The sequence below is a fragment of the Chiloscyllium plagiosum genome, chromosome 2, assembly GCF_004010195.1.
Source record: "Chiloscyllium plagiosum isolate BGI_BamShark_2017 chromosome 2, ASM401019v2, whole genome shotgun sequence".
NCBI lineage: Eukaryota > Metazoa > Chordata > Chondrichthyes > Orectolobiformes > Hemiscylliidae > Chiloscyllium > Chiloscyllium plagiosum.
In genome coordinates this window covers 56,823,568-56,844,046 of record NC_057711.1, presented here as the reverse complement: position 1 = coordinate 56,844,046, position 20,479 = coordinate 56,823,568, and the positions used below count along the sequence as shown (strand labels likewise).

The following is a 20,479-nucleotide window of genomic DNA, read 5'->3' as shown; positions in this document are numbered from 1 at the left end:
TCAGGCAAGGGTTTCATGTTCAAATTATTTGAACAACAAACTTATTTAAATTTTCAGAGTATTTGTTAATATAAGCCTGCTTTTGCTTTAATTGTGCTAACATCACAGACTTAAATACATATTTAGTTAACATTCACGTTGGGTAGCACTATTTAAACCTGAGATGAAAATCCTGCTAATGAAAAGTTATAAATAGAAATAATCTGAAGAGGAGTCTTGAAGATTTCAAGTGATGGAGCTGCTTCCTTTAGCAACTTGATCCATTTTGAGATTGCTCCTGTGAAGAAAGATTGCTAATTCAGTGTCTCGGAATCATTTGGTCTTTGCGATTTGTGAAGGTGACTACCTCGTGTCTAGTCATTGCTGGACAGGTAATCAGGTAGTTGCTCCTGTCAGTTCCTACCATTCCATATTTCATACAATGTGATCAGTCTATTTTTCTTCTTCATTTGTGAGTCCCATTCCAAATTTTTGATCAAGGATGTGACACTGATGTATTTCCCATTTTGTGCAAAGTCATGCAGCAAATCTTTAGATTGTTTCAATCTTATTTTTTTTAATCTCTCACCACATTAAAGTTCTTACATACAACTCACACACTCCAAAACTGTATGATCAAATGTTTAGTAAACTACAACTGTGATATCTTTCTAAGAATAGCAAAGATTCCTCCTCAAAAACACAAGAACCCTATCTGCTTTAGATGGTACCTGCTGAATGTAGAATCCAATGAAAGCTTTTTGTTTAAAGATGAACCCCAGGTGTCCACCTATCTGCTGGACAATTTGATTAAGGAACTTACAACTATCTGTTCATGGATTCTTTTTGTTGATTTTGTCATAGCATTTTTGGCATTGAATATTATCTCCCATTGAATATTAGTGCTCTACCACTTTTGAAATTCCAGAAAACCATCTTGCAGTGAATTAACATGTTCTAGGTTCAAGTTTTCAGAAATATATTTCAAAGAAAGTTTGAAATGCGCTAAGATAAAAAATACCAGTGTGTTTTCAACTAACAACAAAGTGCTCTCAATCAACTGAAACTCTATTTTACTTTAAAGTCAGTTGGAAGTAGATTTCATAAAGAATGCAGTGTGTACTTTTGAAGTTTACAAAAAATATTTTGTTCCCATATTCTTCCTCTAAAAAAGGATGTCAAAGTAACATTATGTACAAGTCTCAGCACCCCTGTTACCTTCTTATTTTGAGCCTAGATAGTGAATGTTGATAAGCTTTGAGATAATGAGCTTGAACTTGTCCTCAATTGGTGCCACATGTATATCGTTGCTTTATGAGATGCTGCATTTCAATAAGGAGCTCAAATTCTTGATTCATCTAAGCCAGCAGCAGACCCTTTGAATTGTGTGTGAATTTAGTATTTCATATCTCAAGACAAATAATGTCATACCAGGAAAACAGACCATTTTTACATTTTGAGCATCCAGTAGACATTCCAAATCTAGTGTACAAATCTTATCTCAGTCCAAATGATTGTATCACCTAACTAAACATTTTGATTTATAATGGCTAGTCTGTCTAGTTTAATACTAGACTGTAATCAATTTTAAATCATTGGAGTGAGCTGAGGACTATCAACATACATCATTCTTAACTGTAGAGCAGACATTAATACTATTTCAGCTACACTTTAATCTACTTTTCTTACTGAGTAGACTTTGGTAAATTTATTATAGTTAATTTATTGTTGAGATTTGACTGAAAGGATTTGAACAAATCTATTGGATAACTTCTTGAGTAAGGTAGTTTTGGGAAGATCAGGGCATGACGGCAAGATACATAAACAAACAGCTAGATTACATGCCAAGAGCTATGTCTTTTCAGACTTGTAAAAATGAACAAGCTGCCAACTGAGAAGAGATCATGAGTAGACAGATGGGGCTGTAATAGGCTGGGTTGGATTTGTCCTGCTTTTTGTGTCCAGAACATACCTAGGCATTTTTCCATATAGTCTGGATAAATGCCATTGTTGAGTTGTAAAACTGGTAAGATGAAAACGTAGTAAAAATAAAAAAAGATCTTGCACATAACACCATTACTGCATTACAACAATAACAGAACATGGTTGAAAATCTGTTTTTCTTAACAGACAAGTAAATTAAAGTTCTCATCACTTTTTTTGTTGAAAACAGAATCCCTACAGTGTGGAAACAGGCCATTCATCCCATCAAGGCCACACTGATACTCTGAAGAGCATCCCACCTTTGGTACAGGGTGGGTGCATACCAATAACCCTGCATTTCCCAAGGCTAATCCACTTAGCCAGCACGTCCCTAAGCTCTACAGAGCAATTTACCATGGACAATCCACCTAACCTGCACATCTTTGGACTGGTAGGAAACCAGTCCACCAGGAGGAAACTGAAGCAGACACGAGGAGAATATGCCAATTCCACACAAACAGCTGCCCGACGATGGAATTGAACCCACATGCCTGGCACTAAGGCAACAGTGCTAACTGCTGAGGCATTGTGCTGCCCCAATTACAAAAGTTACATATAGTTACAAAAATCTGAGAAGCAATAATATAGCAATTATTCAGGATCCTGACTCCTTCAATTATGAACATCCCAGGATCAAGGTGAGATTCCTATTGATTGTGTATCTTGTGTCACTGACAGCCCCTCCCCATATGAAAGTTCCTGGAAAGTTTGCCACAGTAGTCTAGGTCTGGCAGAGGGGGAGGGTGAGTAGGTGGCACATCCCCCTCTTCCAACCAAACGAGATCAATGTGGATTTCACCAGTTTCTTCATTTCCCCTACCCCTACATTAACCCAGATCCAACTTTCCAACTCAGCCCTTGTGGCCTGTCCTAACTGTCCATCTTCCTTCCCACCTATCTGTTCCAACCTCCTCTCTGACCTATCACCTTCTCTCGTATCTTCATATACCTTGCACACACTTAACTATCTTGCCCCTCAGCCCCACCCTTATTTATTTCTCCACCCCCTTGACTCAAGCCACATTCCTGATGAAGGACTTTTGCCCGAAATGTCGATTTTCCTGCTCCTCGGATGTTGCCTGACCTGCTGTGCTTTTCCAGCACCACACTCTCTACTCATTCCCCCAATCACCTACAGAACATGTAATAGGTGCAACTCTTCAAAAAATATGATAATAGTGTTGCCCATCCTTCACAGACCCCAAAATTCATAAAATTAAACTTCAGCTTTCATTGTGTTGGGTCTTGGGAGACTGTATGTCCGGTATTGCAGTTTCAGATTGCTTACATGCTTTATTGAAAACCAATACAAATCCATACACATTTGTTTCAATTTCACAAAGTTGAATCGAGATTATCCTGTAATTATGTTTTAGAAACATTAAAATTGTTGAGAAATAAGAGTCATTGGCACTGGCTTCTTGCCTTTCAGGAAATGATTAGCATAGTTATCTATTTGGAAATATGTTTCAGTATTCCAAACAATGAACACATTACAGCAGACAGTCTAATTACAATATCAAGGCAATTTAAGACTTTGAAAAAAGCATGTTTAGAAGGCAAGATGTTACAAACTTTAACCTGTAGCATTTGGGAAGCAGTTTCAACATCTCTAAATCTGTTCAGCTGATTATAATGACGAATATTGTGGACTAGCAACTGTGGTTTTATAACAGACAAACACTGCAAATGAAACAAAGAAGAATATGAGAAAATCCTCTGTACTTACACATTTGCTCCCACAGCATTTAACACTTTCACAGTGACTGGATCCAACATGAGAATTGTGTTGTACTGAATTGGTCCAATACCTTGAGCCTGATAGATATGCTTGTGGTCAAAAGAACTAAGTGGTGGAAAACATGAATAAATTATTACTGGCAGTAAAATGTAGCATTTACGTTTGACCATACTTAGTAGCTACCAAGCAGTTTAAGTGTACAATGCGATCACGTTACCAAACAGCTTAAGGGTCCTCAGCCAACATTCTAACTTAGTGACACGAGTAGCGTTGCTCAGGTTGAAGTAATCATAGATAGTTTGATGATACAGTAATGTAACAATAATTTGACTGAGCTTGATTTTGTAAGTTATCTTACATTTATCAAAGAAAATAAAGCATTTTTCTGGAGCATAATATTTAGGGAAGGGTGTAGTTTTAATTCTTCTCCTGTATCTTAGGGCTTAAGGCCCATTGCCATGTGCCTTTCACATTGCCAGGCCATCCCAGTGAATTACACTCAACACATATTCACAGTCTTCATGTTGGAGGCACAGCAGCCAATTTGCATGCAGCAAATACCCCTAACAATAAAATAAATAATCAGAAAATCGGTTTTTCAGAAATGGTGCGACAGAGGAGGCATCCATCTGGCCATTCATGTCCACACTGGCTCTGAAAAAGAGCATTATAAGTTACAGCCATTTATCTGCCTTGCCCATAAATCCTTGCACATTAGATGATTATTTTAATACAAAACAATGTCCTCTTGAATGCTTCAATTGAAGCTACCTCCACCACACTTCCATGCATGTGTATTCCAGACCCAAATAACTTGTCACATTCAAAAGACTTTTCACACCTTCGATTTGCTTCTATTGCAATTGTTTAAGTCTGTGCTCTCTCACTCTTGATCCTTTTACAAGCAGAAACTGTTTCTCCCAGTGCATCAAGTCAGCACCCCCCCCCCACAAATATGGTTTTGAAAACTTATCAGATCTCCTCTTAGCCCTCCCTCTCCACAAGGACAACAATCCTAACTTCGCCCATCTATCCTTGTAACTGACCTTTCACATCCCCTGAACCATTCTTGTAAACTTTTTCTACGCTCTCTCACGCATTCACATTATTCTTTTAACATGTCATCCAGAATGGAGGTTGAACAAGTGTCGTATACAAGTTCAAGACCTTACTCTTGAAGGCTAAGCCCTTATTGACAAAGCCCAGGATACTGTATGCTTAATTAAATGCTCTATCCATCTGTCCTGCCACTTTCAATGATCTATGCACATATACACCCAGTTTCTTGGACCAATTGTTCCTTGACGTGCACCCATTTTAGAATTATACCTCTTCTTCTTTGTCTGTGTTCGTCTAATCAAAATGTGTCACCTCACACTTTTCTGCACTGAACTTACCTGCCACCTGTCTACTTCATCAACTTGGCTAGATCATTATGAAGTTCAACACTGTCACACATTTTACAAAGCTTTCAAGAGTTAGAGTCACAGAGATGTACAGCATGGAAACAGACTCTTCAGTCCAACCAGATATCACAACCCAACCTAGTCCCACCTGCCAGCATCCGGCCCATATCCCTCCAAACCCTTCCTATTCATATACCCATCCAAATGCCTCTTAAATGTTGCAATTGTACCAGCCTCCACAACTTTCTCTGGCAGCTCATTCCATACACATACGAACCTGTGTGTGAAAACATTGCCCCGTAGGTCTCTTTTATATCTTTCCTCTCTCACCCTAAACCTATGCCCTCTAGTTCTGGACTCCCTGACCCCAGGGAAAAGACTTTGGCTATTTACCCTATCCTTGTCCCTCAATTTTGTAAACCTCTAGAAGGTCACCCCTCAGCCTCCGACACTGCAGGGAAAACAGCCCCAACCTGTTCAGCCTCTCCTTAAAGCTCAAATCCTTCAACCCTGGCAACATCCTTGTAAAATCTTTTCAAAACCCTTTCAAGTTTCACAACATCTTTCCGATAGGAAGGAGACCAGAATTGCACACAATATTGCAATAGTAGCCTAACCAATGTTGCGGCTGTACAGGACATGACCTCCCAACTCCTGTACTCAATTCTCTGACCAATAAAGGAAAGCATACCAAATGCCGCCTTCACTATCCTATCTACCTGCAACTCCACTTTCAAGGAGCTATGAACCTGCACTCCAAGGTCTCTTTGTTCAGCAACACTCCCTCAGACCTTACCATTAAGTGTATAAGTCCTGCTAAGATCTGCTTTCCCAAAATGCAGCACCTCGCATTTATCGGAATTAAACTCCAGCTGCCACTTCTCAGCCCATTGGCCCATCTGGTCCAGATCCTGTTGTAATCTGAGGTAATCCTCTTCGCTGTCCACTACACCTCCAATGTTGGTGTACTTCTTATGCTCGCATCCAAATCATTTATGTAAATGACAAAAAGTAGAGGACCCAGCACTGATTCTTGTGGCACTCCACTGGTCACAGGACTCCAGTCTGAAAAACAACCCTCCACCACCACCCTCAGTCTTCTACCTTTGAGCCAATTCTGTATCCAAATGGCTAGTTCTCCCTGTATTCCATGAGATGTAACCTTGCTAATCAGTCTCCCATAGGCAACCTTGTTGAATGTCTTACTGAAGTCCATATAGATCACATCTACAGCTCTGGGCTCATCAATCCTCTTTGTTAGTTCTTCAAAAAACTCAATCAAGTTTGTGAAACATGATTTCCCACGACAAAGCCATGTTGACTATCCCTAATCAGTCCTTGCCTTTCCAAATAAATGTACATTCTGTCCCTCAGGATTCCCATCCAACAACTTGCCCACCACCAACGCAAGACTCATTGGTCTGTAGTTCCCTGACTTGTCCTGTACACCTTTCTTAAACATTGGCACCATGTTAGCCAACCTCCAGTCTTTTTGCACCTCACCCGTAACTATCGATAATACAAATATCTCAGCAAGAGGCCCATCAATCACTTCTCTAGCTCCCCACAAAGTTCTAGGGTACACCTGATCAGGTCCTTGAGATTTATTCACCTTTACTTGTTTCAAGACATCCAGTACTTCCTCCTCTAGAATATGGACATTTTGCAAGATGTCACCATCTATTTCCCTACAGTGGGCGGCACGGTGGCACAGTGGTTAGCACTGCTGCCTCACAGCGCCAGAGACCTGGGTTCAGTTCCCGCCTCGGACGACTGACTGTGTGGAGTTTGCACGTTCTCCCCGTGTCTGCGTGGGTTTCCTCCGGGTGCTCCGGTTTCCTCCCACAGTCCAAAGATGTGCAGGTCAGGTGAATTGGCCATGCTAAATTGCCCGTAGTATTAGGTAAGGGGTAAATGTAGGGGTATGGGTGGGTTGCGCTTCGGCGGGGCGGTGTGGACTTGTTGGGCCGAAGGGCCTGTTTCCACACTGTAAGTAATCTAATCTAATCTATATCTTCCATAACCTTTTCCACAGTAAATACTGACGCAAAATACTCATTTAGTATCTCCCCATTATCTGCAGCTCTACACAAAGGCCACCTTGCTGATCGTTGGGGGGCCTAGTCTCTCCCTAGTTACCCTTTCGTCCTTTATGTATTTGTAAAAACTCTTTGGATTCTCCTTAATTCTATTTGCCAAAGCTTTGTCCCCTTTTTGCCCTCTTCATTGCCCTCTTAAGTATACTCCTCCTACCTTTATACTCTAAGAATTCATTCCATCTATCCTCTCTGTACCTTACATATGTTTCCTTCTTTTTCTTAACCAAACCCTCAATTTCTTTAGTCATCCAGCATTCCCTGTACCTACCAGCCTTTCCTTTCACCCGAACAGGAATGTACTTTCCCTGGAGTCTCGTTATCTCATTTCTGAAGGCTTCCCATTTTCCAACCGTCCCTTTACCTGCGAACATCTGTCTCCAATCAGCTTTTGAAAGTTCTTGCCTAATACTGCCAAAGTTGGCCTTTTTCCAATGAGAACTTCAACTTTTAGATCTGGTCTGTCCTCATCCATCATTATTTTAAATCTAATAGAATTATGGTCACTGACCCCAAAGTGCTCCCCCACTAACACCTCAGTCAGTTGCCCTGCCTTATTTCCCAAGAGTAGGTCAAGTTTTGCACCTTCTCCAGTAGGTACATCCACATACTGAATCAGAAAATTGTCTTGTACACACTTAACAAATTACTCACCATCTAAACCCTTAACACTATGGCAGTCCCAGTCTATGTTTTGAAAGTTAAAATCCCCTACCATAACCACCCTGTTATTCTTACAGATAGCTGAGATCTCCTTACAAGTTTGTTTCTTAATTTCCCTCTGACTATTAGGGAGTCTATAATACAATCCCAATACAATCCCTTTCTTATTTCTCAGTTCCACCCAAATAACTTACCTGGATGTATTTCTGGGAATGTCCTCCCTCAGCACAGCTGTAATGCTATCCTTTATCAAAAAGTCCACTCCCCTTCCTCTCTTGCCTCCCTTCCTATCCTTCCTGTAGCATTCGTATTCTGGAACATTAAGCTGCCAGTCCTGCCCATCCCTGAGCCATGTTTCGGTAATTGCTAATGATATCCCAGTCCCATGTTCCTAACCAAGCCCCGAGTTCATCTGCCTTCCCTGTTAGACCCCTTGCATTGAAATAAACAGAGCTTAATTTATTAGTCCTACCTTGTCTGCCTGCCCTGTTTGACTCACCTCTATTCTCAATTGTACCAGTCTCAGATTGACCTCTTCATGCTGAACTCCCCCCCCCCACCCTTCAAAAATCTGCAAGTTAGTTAAATACTATTTCCCATTGTTTAGCTGGTGGTGGAATCCCACTGAGGTGGCAGAAATGGCAACTTATGATCCTTTGGAAGCTGACTTGGACGTAGTGTCCCCACGCCAATATTTCTGTCTTGTGCTTACTGCAGTGATCCAGCATGGTGCAGCACAAACTGAAAGAATAGCATCTCATTTTCAGCTTGGGGACCCTGCATCTTTCAGGACTCAATATTGAGTTAAACAATTTTAGAACCTGAACATCATCTATGTCTTTTACCCTCTATGCCCTTGATGATTCTGTGAAACAAGAAGTTTGTATTTAACTTGCAACCACTCTGAAGAATACATATGTATTTACATTTCCAACAGTCAAATCACTACCAGCAGGCAAGAGAATTGTCTGCCCATCAAAATATTCACGTACAAATCAATTGTTCACATTCAACTTACTTCTCATCCCAAACATGGTTTCCTCTGTGAAAAATGACTAGGTTAGTTTTGGAATCCAGAGCAACTCCAGAAACTTGACCCAGCTCTAGTTTTTCTCCAGGCCAGTCAATTGCTTCTTCCAAGTGAGAGACTACAAATTGGAAAGAAAAATATCCATTATCAATAAACATTAGTAGCTTTATTTGTTTTAAAACCAAATCTATGTTTTTGTAACTATTTTAGGTTTCCAGATACAATTGCGCGCATTCCATGAGCACATAGGAAAAACAGGCATTACATTTTAAAAATATTGAGAACATGGTGAATTTCTGCAATGCAGTCATCAGTAATCTTTTACTTTGGGAGCTCTTTCAGCAATTCAATACTCAACATACTAACTGGTAGAGATTACTGAACTTATTGATTTTCCGTAATCCTTGGCAGCTAACACGATGTTAAATCAAAAAATACTTCAAAGTCTAAAATGTATATCATTACGTTCTTTGAAGTTAACTTTATGTTTATGACTTTTCACAGTCAATGCAGCAACAACTGCAGAAAACTGCAGGGACAACATCTATCATTGCATATCTCCAGCACATGCAAGGTTAAAAGAAGCTTCCTTAATTTTAAATTGGTTTGCTGTCTGTACCACTAGGGGTGGCTGTCAGACAGCTGAAAAATCAAGGAAGTCTGCAAAAAATTTGGCAAAGACCATGTCTTTGACAGGAGAGGAGATGCCAGAATTAGTTTTACAACATGTTGGAGTAGCAGGCACCCACAATTCACATCTGATAGCACACTGTAACAGAAAAAGACCCTGTAAACTCCACCAGAATTTACACCAAATGATTTGCCCTAGATATTTACACCCCAACACACACACTGGGTATGCCCCATACTACTACCATAGGAGAATAAAGTTTAAAAATCACAACACCAGGTTATAGTCCAACAGGTTTAATTGGAAGCACTAGCTTTCACAGCGCTGCTCCTTCATCAGGTGGTTGTGTCTGGCTTGCTGTGTTCTGCCAGCATCCTGCCTATCTACTTTGGATTCCAGCACCTGCAGTTTTTCTGTCTCTGACTATGATCAAATGGCGGAGCAGAATTAAACCTGTTGGGACTATAACCTGGTGTTGCGTGATTTTTAACTTTGTACACCTTAGTCCAACACCAGCACTCCCAAACCATGACCTTAGGAGGATTATCAGTTCCTATTTGTCACATAACCTTTTAGTAGAGCTCCTGAAGAGCAGCAACAAAATAGAGCTACTACTCACTATTTATCACACGTGAACCAGAGTAAATAGACACAATACCTACACAGTATGTAACAGACAACAGCGAAGATTAGCAAATTATTCTATAGAATTCTGTTTTAGATATAATTTTTTATCCCTTGATATTTTCAGAGAATTACTAAAACCATGTTTTATAACTTGCCATCTACCCATCAAAAAGAAAACTCATTGCCATTATTACAAAGTACACTGCATCAGGTTTTCATGTTAAGAAAATGCTATCGAGAATGATTGAGGAAAGAACTTGGACATATTCAGTCCAATAAGGCCTTTGTTTTAGATGTGCCTCACATTTGCTTTATATCTATGGCAGTATTCTGTATTTGAACTACAAAATTATTCTGACAGAGGTTAATAGAAGGCTTCAGCTTGTTAACCTGTCCCCTGTTATTTACATCGAATATGAAGTTACCCAGCATGTTCCTTCAGGACCAACTAATCAATAAAGCATTGCATTACACATTATCCAAGCTAAGCACTCTGCTCAACACAAAAGGAGCTTGTTCAGTACCACTGCAGCAGAAACAGTCTCAATTTTTCTTTAGTGCCAGCTCCATATAGCCCTCAAGTCTTTGATATTTCGAGAATGTATCCATCTCCTTTTGAAATACTTCGTGATTTAGCCTCCACAACACACTAGGGTAGAGAATTCCATGCATTATCAGCCTCAGAATAAATCCCGTTGCATCTCAGTTTTAAGTGAGTGTCCTCTTATTCTATAACTGCATCCCCTAGTTCAAAATTCGCTCACTGATGGGAACATTTCATCAACATCTATCCTGTAATGCTCAGTCAGAACCGTGTATGATTCAATAAGATCATCCCTCGTTCTTTGAAAATCTAATCTAAGCCGTATCCTGTTTAGCTGGTCTTGATAATTCAAATCCTTCATCTTAGGAATCAGCCTACTGAATCTCTTTTGAAAAACATTCAATGCCAGTATATCCTTTCTTAAATATAGGGACGAAGACTTTACACAGTACTCCAAGTGCAGCCTCATCAACATTTTGTAGAGGGCATCCCGATTTTTTAATTTCAACCTTCGAGCAATAAAGACCAAAATTCCATTGGCAGTTCTGAAAGAAGTCACATTGGGCTTAAAAATGTTAACTCTGCTTCTGTCTCCACCAATGCTGCCTGACACAGTTTCTGCAGCATTTTCTGTTCTTATTCTAAGACTGCATCTGCTTTACTAATTATTTGCTGCACTTATATGTTAACTGTGTGTTTCATTCACAAGAACACCCAGATCCCCTTGTGCCACAATTTTTGGAGTGGTACCCCATTTAAATAATAGTCTGCTTTTTGATTCCATGAAAAGTGCTCAACTTCTTACCGAGGTTAACTCCTTTTACCAATTTTCGCCCACTCACTCAACCTGACTATATCAGTTATAAATTCCTTACATCCTCATCATAATATGCCATCCCATCCAGTTTTGTATCAACAACAAATTTGGATATATCACACACTTCTCCAAGTCATTAACATAGCTAGTAAATAATTGATACACTCTGCCCGATCTTTATAACTTATCCAACAGTTATGTCTTTCCAACCTGCAAAAGACTGACTAATTCCAACAGTTAAACAACTGATAATCTATGCTAATATATTAGTCCAATGCAATGAGCCATCTTTGGTAAACAACATTTTATGTTGCACCTTATCAAATACCTTCTTAAAATTTAAATAAACTACATCCACCGACTCAGATTCCCTTTATTCTGCTGGTTATATCCTCAAAGAATATAGCAAATTTGTCAAAGCTGATTTCTCTTTCATGTTTGGGTCCATTAAACTTTTCTAAATGTCCTTTTACTTCCTCAATAATGGACTCCATCATTTTTCCCAATGACAAATGTTATTCTAACATTTCTTGTTTCTATCTCCCTTCCTTCTCGAATATTATCATATTAGTGGTTTTCCAATCTGCTGGAATTCCAATCCCTCCTGGAATCCACTGAGTACAGGAATGTTCGTACCAAAGCTGCCACTACCTCTGTAGCTATTTCCTTTAAAACCCTTGTGCACTGGACCTCAGGTTCTGGCAATGTGTCTGCCTTCAGTGTGTCAAATAGTTAATTGCTGTTACGAGGGACAAGATCCTTCCTACCATTAGCATATTCCTTATCTGATATAGAGTCATAGAATTGTACAGCATGGAAAGAAACCCTTTGGTCCAACTCGTCCATGCTGACCAGATATCCTAAATTATTCTAAAGCCATTTGCCAGCAATGCTCATTACCAAGAGGGCAATTAAAAGTGAATCACATTGCTGTGGGGTCTGGAGTCACATGTAGGCCATACAGGTAGGCATGGGAACTTCTTGTCCAAATGGACATTTGTGAACCAGATAGTTTTTCAGACAATTGACATGGTTATGATTAAACTCAAAATTGGAGGTGTAGTGGACAGCGAAGATGGTTACAACAGGATCTTGACCAGATGGGCCAATGGGCTGAGAAGTGACAGATGGAGTTTAATTCAGATAAATGTGAGGTGCTGTTTTTGGGAAAGCAAATCTTGGCAGGACTTATACACTTAATGATAAGGTCCTAGGGAGTGTTGTTGAACAAAGAGACCTTGGAGTGCAGGTTCATAGGTCCTTGAAAGTGGAGTCGCAGGCAGATAGAATATTGAAGGTGGCGTTTGGTATGCTTTCTTTTATTGGTCAGAGTATTGAGTACAGGAGTTGGGAGGTCATGTTGTGGCTGTACAGGACATTGGTTAGGCCACTGTTGGAATACTGTGTGCAATTCTGGTTCTCCTTCCTATCGGAAAGATGTTGTGAAACTTTAAAGTGTTCAGAAAAGATTTACAAGCATGTTGCCAGAGTTGGAGGATTTGAACTATATGGAGAGGCTGAACAGGCTGGGGTTGTTTTCCCTGCAGCAGAGGTTGAGGGGTGACCGTATAGAGGTTTACAAAATCGTGAGGGGCATGGATAGGATAAATAGACAAAGTCTTTTCTCTGGGGGCGGCGTGTCCCGAACTAGAGGGCATAGGTTTAGGGTGAGAGGGGAAAGATATAAAAGAGACCTACGGGGCAACATTTTCGCACAGAGGGTGATACGTGTATAGAATGAGCTGCCAGAGGAACTGGTGGAGGCTGGTACAATTGCAACATTTAAAAGGCAGTTGGATGGGTATATGAATAGGAAGGGTTTGGAGGGATATGGGCCAGGTACTGGCAGGTGGGTCTTGATTGGGTTGGGATATCTAGTCGGCATTGTCGGGTTGGACCAAAGGGTCGGGTTTTCATGATGTACATCTCTATGACTCTGTTATTTCCAGGTTATTATTGAATTCAAATTTTACCATCTGCCGTGGCTGGATGTGAACCCAGAACATTACCATCTCTCCCATGTCCTTACCTCAACCTCTATACACCAAGCCATCACATGGGCTGCTACCACACACAACCCATTGTCAGCTATCATCGTCCCCATTAGCAACTACTTATTTCCTCAGACTGACCTTTACCCAGTCCCTTGTCTGAACAATTGTTTTTCTCTTGCTCTGGGCTCCATCTCGATCCATCATTTACTCCTCTTCCAACCTCATCTTCTGCATAAAGAAGAATCTTTTCCTAGCTACCATCTGTTCTGAAGGACAGTCACGTGACCTGAAACGTTAACTCTAGAGTTCTTTGCAAAGACACTGCCAGGCCTGAGTTTTTCCAGCAATTTTTGTTCTTCTTTCTGATTTCCAGTACCTGCAGTTCTTTTTGGTATTTATTGTTTCAAAAAAAAAAATAAAATCTGTAGGTCCACTTTGTTATGCATGATATCTTTGGGTTACGTACAGCACCATGCCCATGAAGACTAATGAAAAATTTTTTTTTTTTTTTATAAAAAGATCACCTACGTTTTCCATGTTCATTATCAATTTACCAGTTGCATCCTCCAAGGCTCCCACGCACACTTTAGTCACATTTCTTTTTTAATATATACTTGCAGAAGCTCTTGCTGTTTGTTTTTATATTTCTTGCCAATTTATGTTCATAATAAAAGTTCTCATTTATTAACTTTTCAGTCAGCCATTGCTGGTTGTTAAAAAATTCTCAATCCTCTGACCTACTACTAGTTTTCGTCACTCTGTATGCCTTAATTTTTGATTGGACTTTCTCCTTGACAACCTCATTAACCATAAGTAGTTCATCCTTCTCAATTATAGTGACCTTCTTATATGGCTCCATTATTTCCCTATTTATACATGTCATACAATGCAGCAACTCTTCAAAGGCTTATAGATGACCCATGCTCGTGGCTCCTTTCCCATCAATGGCCTCTTACACCATTTCAAAGTACTAGAATCCACTAACTTTAATATGCTGGCCATATTGTAATGCATATATCTTAATTGCCATAAAATCCAGACTTGCTGAATATGAAGCATGAAGGTATTGGGAAGCTCCAGAAATGCAGACAAAGAACTTTGAAAATCCTTAGAAAGATGTTTTCATTGCCCTTCACTTCCATTTTCAATGTGATCAATGTATTTTCCAAGCTTGATGACCAGAGAAACAAGCCCAAAGAAGTGGGACAGTGAAAATGATGGCTAACACAGATCTGGAATATTCAGTGCTAAGCCTAATAGCTAGTCCATCCTTGAATCAGAAGGATCATGGGAAATGGCTTTCAATTTCAATTGAGACTATAATCTTTGACTTACAATAACTGGAAGAGAAACTCTCATCTGTCAATCTGATAATTTAAGCTGGAATCAATGCAGATTTTACATAATTCTAAATAATTTTAAGCTGGAATCAATGCAGATTTTACATTGTTGTCTCCTGTGATCTGCCAGCTTCATTTTATATAATTAAAATTTAAACCTATTTTCGGCACATTAATCAAATATCCCATTAAGACATTAGCTGGCTGTGGTTTTATCCTAAACAGTAGTATTAATACAAATTAAATTATAATAGCAATAAGGCAAAATTTTGACCTGAGAATATTCACTATTTCATTTACTAAATCATTTCATAACAGAGCTAAACACCATACAAAGTCACCATAATGAATTAAGTCTGTATTAATTGTGAAAAAGTCCGATTTAGGATAGGACTGTAATTTAACTGTTGTCAAAAATTCTATTCAAATCTTTAAAGATAATTTTCAATGCCTTTTTATTTTATGCTTCTTGGTTCTGTCTGTAAGCAGTTAATTCCAGCTATTATAATTCTAGGTGCGTATCTATAGCCAATGAATTGGAGTTGACTTGCATTATTTGCAGCATTCCAAGGGGTTCATTCTACAGTTTTTCTTGAAGCAGCAATTCACTTCCACTTGCTAATTCCAATAGGTGGCTCAATCAGAATTAATATAAGATCTAAATATCACACAGTCACCATATAATTTCAATGATCCTTTTTACAAACTCATTAGCGTCCATCTCTCCTATGCACAATTAAAATGACGATGGCAATACAGCAATTTGGAACACGATGTTTAAAAAATAAATTGCAGCAGGTTAGGCTTTGATTAATCTGGAATGTTTTCCACATAAAATACCAGCTTTGCTGAGATTTAAATAGTAGTGGTAGCTGAAAAATAAGATTTTGATTGAAGGTTATATAATCTTTAAATAGAATCTGACATTTATAGGATATAAATTTGACTATGTCATATAATGTCAATTTGACAAATAAGTGAAGCTTCTTGGTAGAATCACAATAAGTTGAACAATGCCATGGAAGAAAAGAGCATAAACACGGAACATTGTTCACAGGTTCATTGTTATGCGCACATATTAGTCATTTTAAAAATGACTGTAAAAGCCAGTAGCTTATTAGAAGGCAACACTGAACACATTCAATACACAGGACCCAACACATCACAAGCTTTGAAACCATCACACTAATTTTCATATAAACCTGAAGGGAATAAGATGCAAGGTTTATATATTAATGCAAAGTCAATAACTTTATTAGAGACTTACATGGATCTGTGCATGAATAAATTTTTCAAAAAACTTTTAAAGCAGCACATATCAAATAAGATAGTCTAAAGCAAATATTTTAGAAAATTGGTAAGTTGCCACAAAAATAATTAAAATTCCAAAACATCTTTTGCAAATTCCACATTTATTACGAACTTTTGTTAAGCATTGGTATTGCATAAGCAATGTAATACTTGACTCCAAATTTATAAATTTGCATTTAATACTCTCAATTAATTCTTTAATACTCAATATTGGTAGTAAAAATTATCAGTTAATTTTCTAAATAAGCGAATAATCCCTTCAGATTTTGACGAGAGCAAAAACATGACATGGTTTCATACAGAGCCTGACCCACCTCCACGGTTTTCAATTTCTCTGCTGTTCAACCCAGATCTGGGCTGCAGAGTTGATAATTTATTGCCAGCAGGCCTTACAGTGGATTCTATCCTGTGGAATTTGTGAACTCTGTCTCTTATTAGGACGGGGTCAGATCTTTCATCAAGACTCAAAAACTCCTTCGGACCAGAAGTCAGGTCCTTTTTTTGCACCACATTAGCAATTGCAGCAACAAGGTCTGATTCTGCCTTGTGTGTAGGATTGTACTTATGTACGTGAACCACGTCTTCTCGTTCTCCCAGGAGCTTGGAAATTAGTGCATAAAAATTACCTGCATAGGGATTGCAAGGAAACAGAAGTGGAAAAAAATAAAGCAGAGCAGTGAGAAAACAGGATGTGAAAAGGTTAATAAGCTGCTAAAGATAATAGAACAGGCAGAACAGCAATAGGATAGTGACAATTATTTTAAATGTTATTAAAAGACTTATAACATTATTTATCAAACTCTTCTGACAAGAGATTAGAAATAGTTAGCTTGACTGTGACAGTCCACTGGACACTGAATGCATAATAATATCCATATTGAAAGATTAATGACTAACGCAAACCCTCCTAGGAAACATTTGAATATTAATATGATTCACTTTAGCAGTAATATTTGACCAAACAGGAACACAATATAGATACTCTTCCTTGAATCTTTCTTTTTTTGTTTTCTTTCTGCAGGAGACTATTTCCGATAGTGTTCGGAATCTATGCAACAGGTCCACAACTGTAATCCATATTAAAATGCTTAACATCTGTATATAATAACTAGTCACCAGCATGGCTGAAACTGTGAGGTAGCATGATGACTCTCAGATAAGAACTTACTGCAACCTTGTCGCACAGTAACTTGTCATTACTCAGCAAGGTGCATTTCAATATTACCCTCTGATATGAAACAAATGTATTGGGCTCAAATTATTGCAAAGGAACATAGGTGTGATTTATAGAGTCTAGGGAGTGAATTAACAAATCTGAATTGATCTTTCCAATAAACTAAACTAACTTTTTTGTTGCTATTCAACTGCTCTGTCTTTTGACCACTACAACTGTTTTCTTGAATTCTTTTAAGCTACTTGGTTTTGTGACCATGAAAACTTTAAAAAAAAAACAAATCTCGAGGAGGTTTACAATATCCCTTCACTCTAATGTCTTTCTGTTCTGTTTTGTGTTTACTTCAATACCTGAGTGTGTTAGGATATTTACCTGACAGGAGTGCTCTGAATCTCTTGTGGTTTACAGGTTATCAGTTTTGATTGCTTCAACCAGATTATATAAAAAAAGGTAATTACCTGATGCATATTATTCAAGTCCCAAAGGCTGGAATTACTCTAATTAGCTTTTGCTAAATCCAAAAAAGCATGGCTGCTCACACGTCCCTATTTGTAGGCAGAGGGGAAGAACCCATGCCTTCAAGAGGCCAGGCACAGGCAACACTGTTCCTACCTCTCAATGAGATTGTAAACACATATTGGGCACTCTGCACCACAACACTCAAGATATGATTTTCAAAGAGCAAGATCCAAGTGACCATGGGCAGCCAGGATGCATTCTGGGTCATGTAGTCTGCCCTCCAGTGCATGCACAGCCCTATTCAAGAACAATAGAAATTGCCAACACAAAGTACACTCAAGGCCCAGGAAAATTCAGCACTGGAGCTACCAGAGAAAGGTCACCCATAAATAGAATTACTGAGGAGCGGCTCATCCAATCGCAGGCTCTATCAATGAATCCTATGCTTGCTCACTATAAAATATATCAGCAGTAGGAGGTGCAAGCTATGACTGGAGCAGCAGCCAGCAGTTAGGAAAGGAAATGCTGGCAGAACGGGAGCCACTGAGGAAGATGATGTTGCCTTTTGTAGTAACAAAGCTGGAATGGGAACGAGCAGGCTTTTGCTGCATTTGGAAGGGGGCAATTTTCCCAAATCCAAGAAAAGAGGAACAGGTTGCAAGGTGTACACAAGATTGCAACTATGCCAAACAAAACTTAATCCAAAATAAGTCAGTATTTTTATGAAAAAATCAACTCTCAAGAAATGTTATCAATATAATTACCTTCACATATCGAAAAGCAACAACAAAACAGACACTGGACAGAGTTGTCTGATGTTAACTGATAAATCAAATTCAGTGGAGGCCAATCCATAAAGATTTAAAAATAAATGTCTGTGGAGATATCCACATCTGGCTCTTAGCTTCTAAACATGGCTGGTTGGGGAAGGAACACAAGTGTGGAAACACTCACCAACTAATTTGGTATCCACCATTTCAAATTCTAATTCATGAGCAATACTGACATGACAGCAGATGGCCAAGAATTGGCAACTTGGTCGTTTGCTGGGTCTGGCACTGGCAGTGACAAAGCACTGATGGAAGGGTACCACTGTCCTTGGCGAAAGTCTCTGCTTTGGCCCGAGCAACGGAGAAGGTGAATTGGCCCAACAGTGAAGGCGATGGTATGAGCTGGCTCAGAACTGTGTTAATGGACTTCTCTTTAAGCTACATCGTTTAAATTTGCTCTTAAACTATAAAAATGGTGCGAGATCATTATGCAAAATGAAAACTTTTCTCTGTATATTGTGTAACAATAAATCAATCATTCACTCATTCATTCATTCCAGGCAGGAATTGAGGTTAGAGTCCTATTAAAATCACTGCAGATGACACAGAGGTTTAGTTTGGCACAAGTTTAGTTTAGTTTAGTTTCTCTTCTAGCAGCAGCTTAGGGTAGTTCAGGGAACAAATTTCCTCAGCAGAAGCATTTTTCTTCGTAAAAATTTTCAAAATAAGAGGGTCTAGTTACTTACAAATCAGCATATTATTAGAACAGCGAAAGAACAGTTTCTTAGGTTGATGAAAAGTTCATGTCTGAAGATTTAGAAAGGACTCACAAAACTGTTTCCAAGTTCACAACAGACAAACTACAAGGAGTCAGTTAAGCAAAAACTTAAGGAATTGAGATAGGAGTGTACATTCTCTGGACTGGAAACCCTATGATGGATCGTGTCAGAAAACAGGTTGACACTCTGGTTTGTTGTGCGTTTTTAGGTAATTATAATTGCCTTATTTAGCTTGGTTTGGTTCTTTATCCTTCAGTGTAATAAACTTCTGTTCTTTCATTAAAGAAAGTCTGCACCTTGTGAGAGTATGTTTCAAGGGCTGAGCCACCCAACTAATCAAATAAAACAAAAATATTCTAATCAGGTCTCATAAGATGATTTGATTTGCCCAGTAGTTCCATCAGCAAGATCACAACACCAGAAGCCTACAACCCAGGTAACCTGCAATGCACTCAGTTGATTTAGAAATGAGTCAGAAAGCTAGCAGACCTGCATTGCAGCTGGCAATAGGGAGCCAATAGCATAGTAGTATTATCGCTAGACTATTAATTGAGAAACAAAGATAATGTTCAGAGGACTCTGGTTTGAATATTGCCATCGTAGATGGTGAGATTCAAATTCAACAAAAATCTGAAATTAAAAATCTAATGATAACTGAGTTCATTGTCAATTGTCAGAAAAACCCATTTGATTCACTCATATCCTTTAAAGAAAAAAATCTGCTGCCCTTAACCGATTTAGCTGAATCCAGTACCTACAGCAATGTGGTTGACTCTTAAGTGCCCTCTGGGCATTTAGGGATGAACAATAAATGCTGGCCTCGTCAGTGTTGCCTATGTCCATGAATAAATATTTAAAAAAGGGACCTCTCATATTAAGGATCAGTGGTGCTGGAAGAGCACAGCAATTCAGGCAGCATCCGAGGACAGGCAAAATCGACGTTTCGGGCAAAAGCCCTTCATCAGGAATAAAGGCAGAGAGCCTGAAGCGTGGAGAGATAAGCTAGAGGAGGGTGGGGGTGGGGAGAGAGTGGCATAGAGTACAATAGGTCAGGGGGGAAGGAGATGAAGGTGATAGGTCAGGGAGGAGAGGGGGGAGTGGATAGGTGGAAAAGGAGCTGGGCAGGTCCGACAAG

The 20,479-nt window shown here is 39.1% G+C and overlaps 1 protein-coding gene across 7 annotated transcripts in view; it reads right to left on the bottom strand.

Moving 5' to 3' along the window:
- The window catches only part of pam (peptidylglycine alpha-amidating monooxygenase), a 228,796-nt gene that overhangs the window by 29,370 nt on the left and 178,947 nt on the right, over positions 1-20,479 (bottom strand). For 5 of the 7 annotated variants that reach the window (XM_043709988.1, XM_043710012.1, XM_043709995.1 and 2 more), the window contains 3 exons: positions 16,477-16,788; positions 8,887-9,016; positions 3,692-3,808 (listed from right to left, as the gene is read on the bottom strand). In XM_043709988.1, coding sequence (XP_043565923.1) covers positions 3,692-3,808; positions 8,887-9,016; positions 16,477-16,788 — 559 coding nt within the window. The remainder of the gene's footprint in view (positions 1-3,691; positions 3,809-8,886; positions 9,017-16,476; positions 16,789-20,479) is intronic. The other 2 variants (XM_043710023.1, XM_043710018.1) reach the window with 1 other exon arrangement.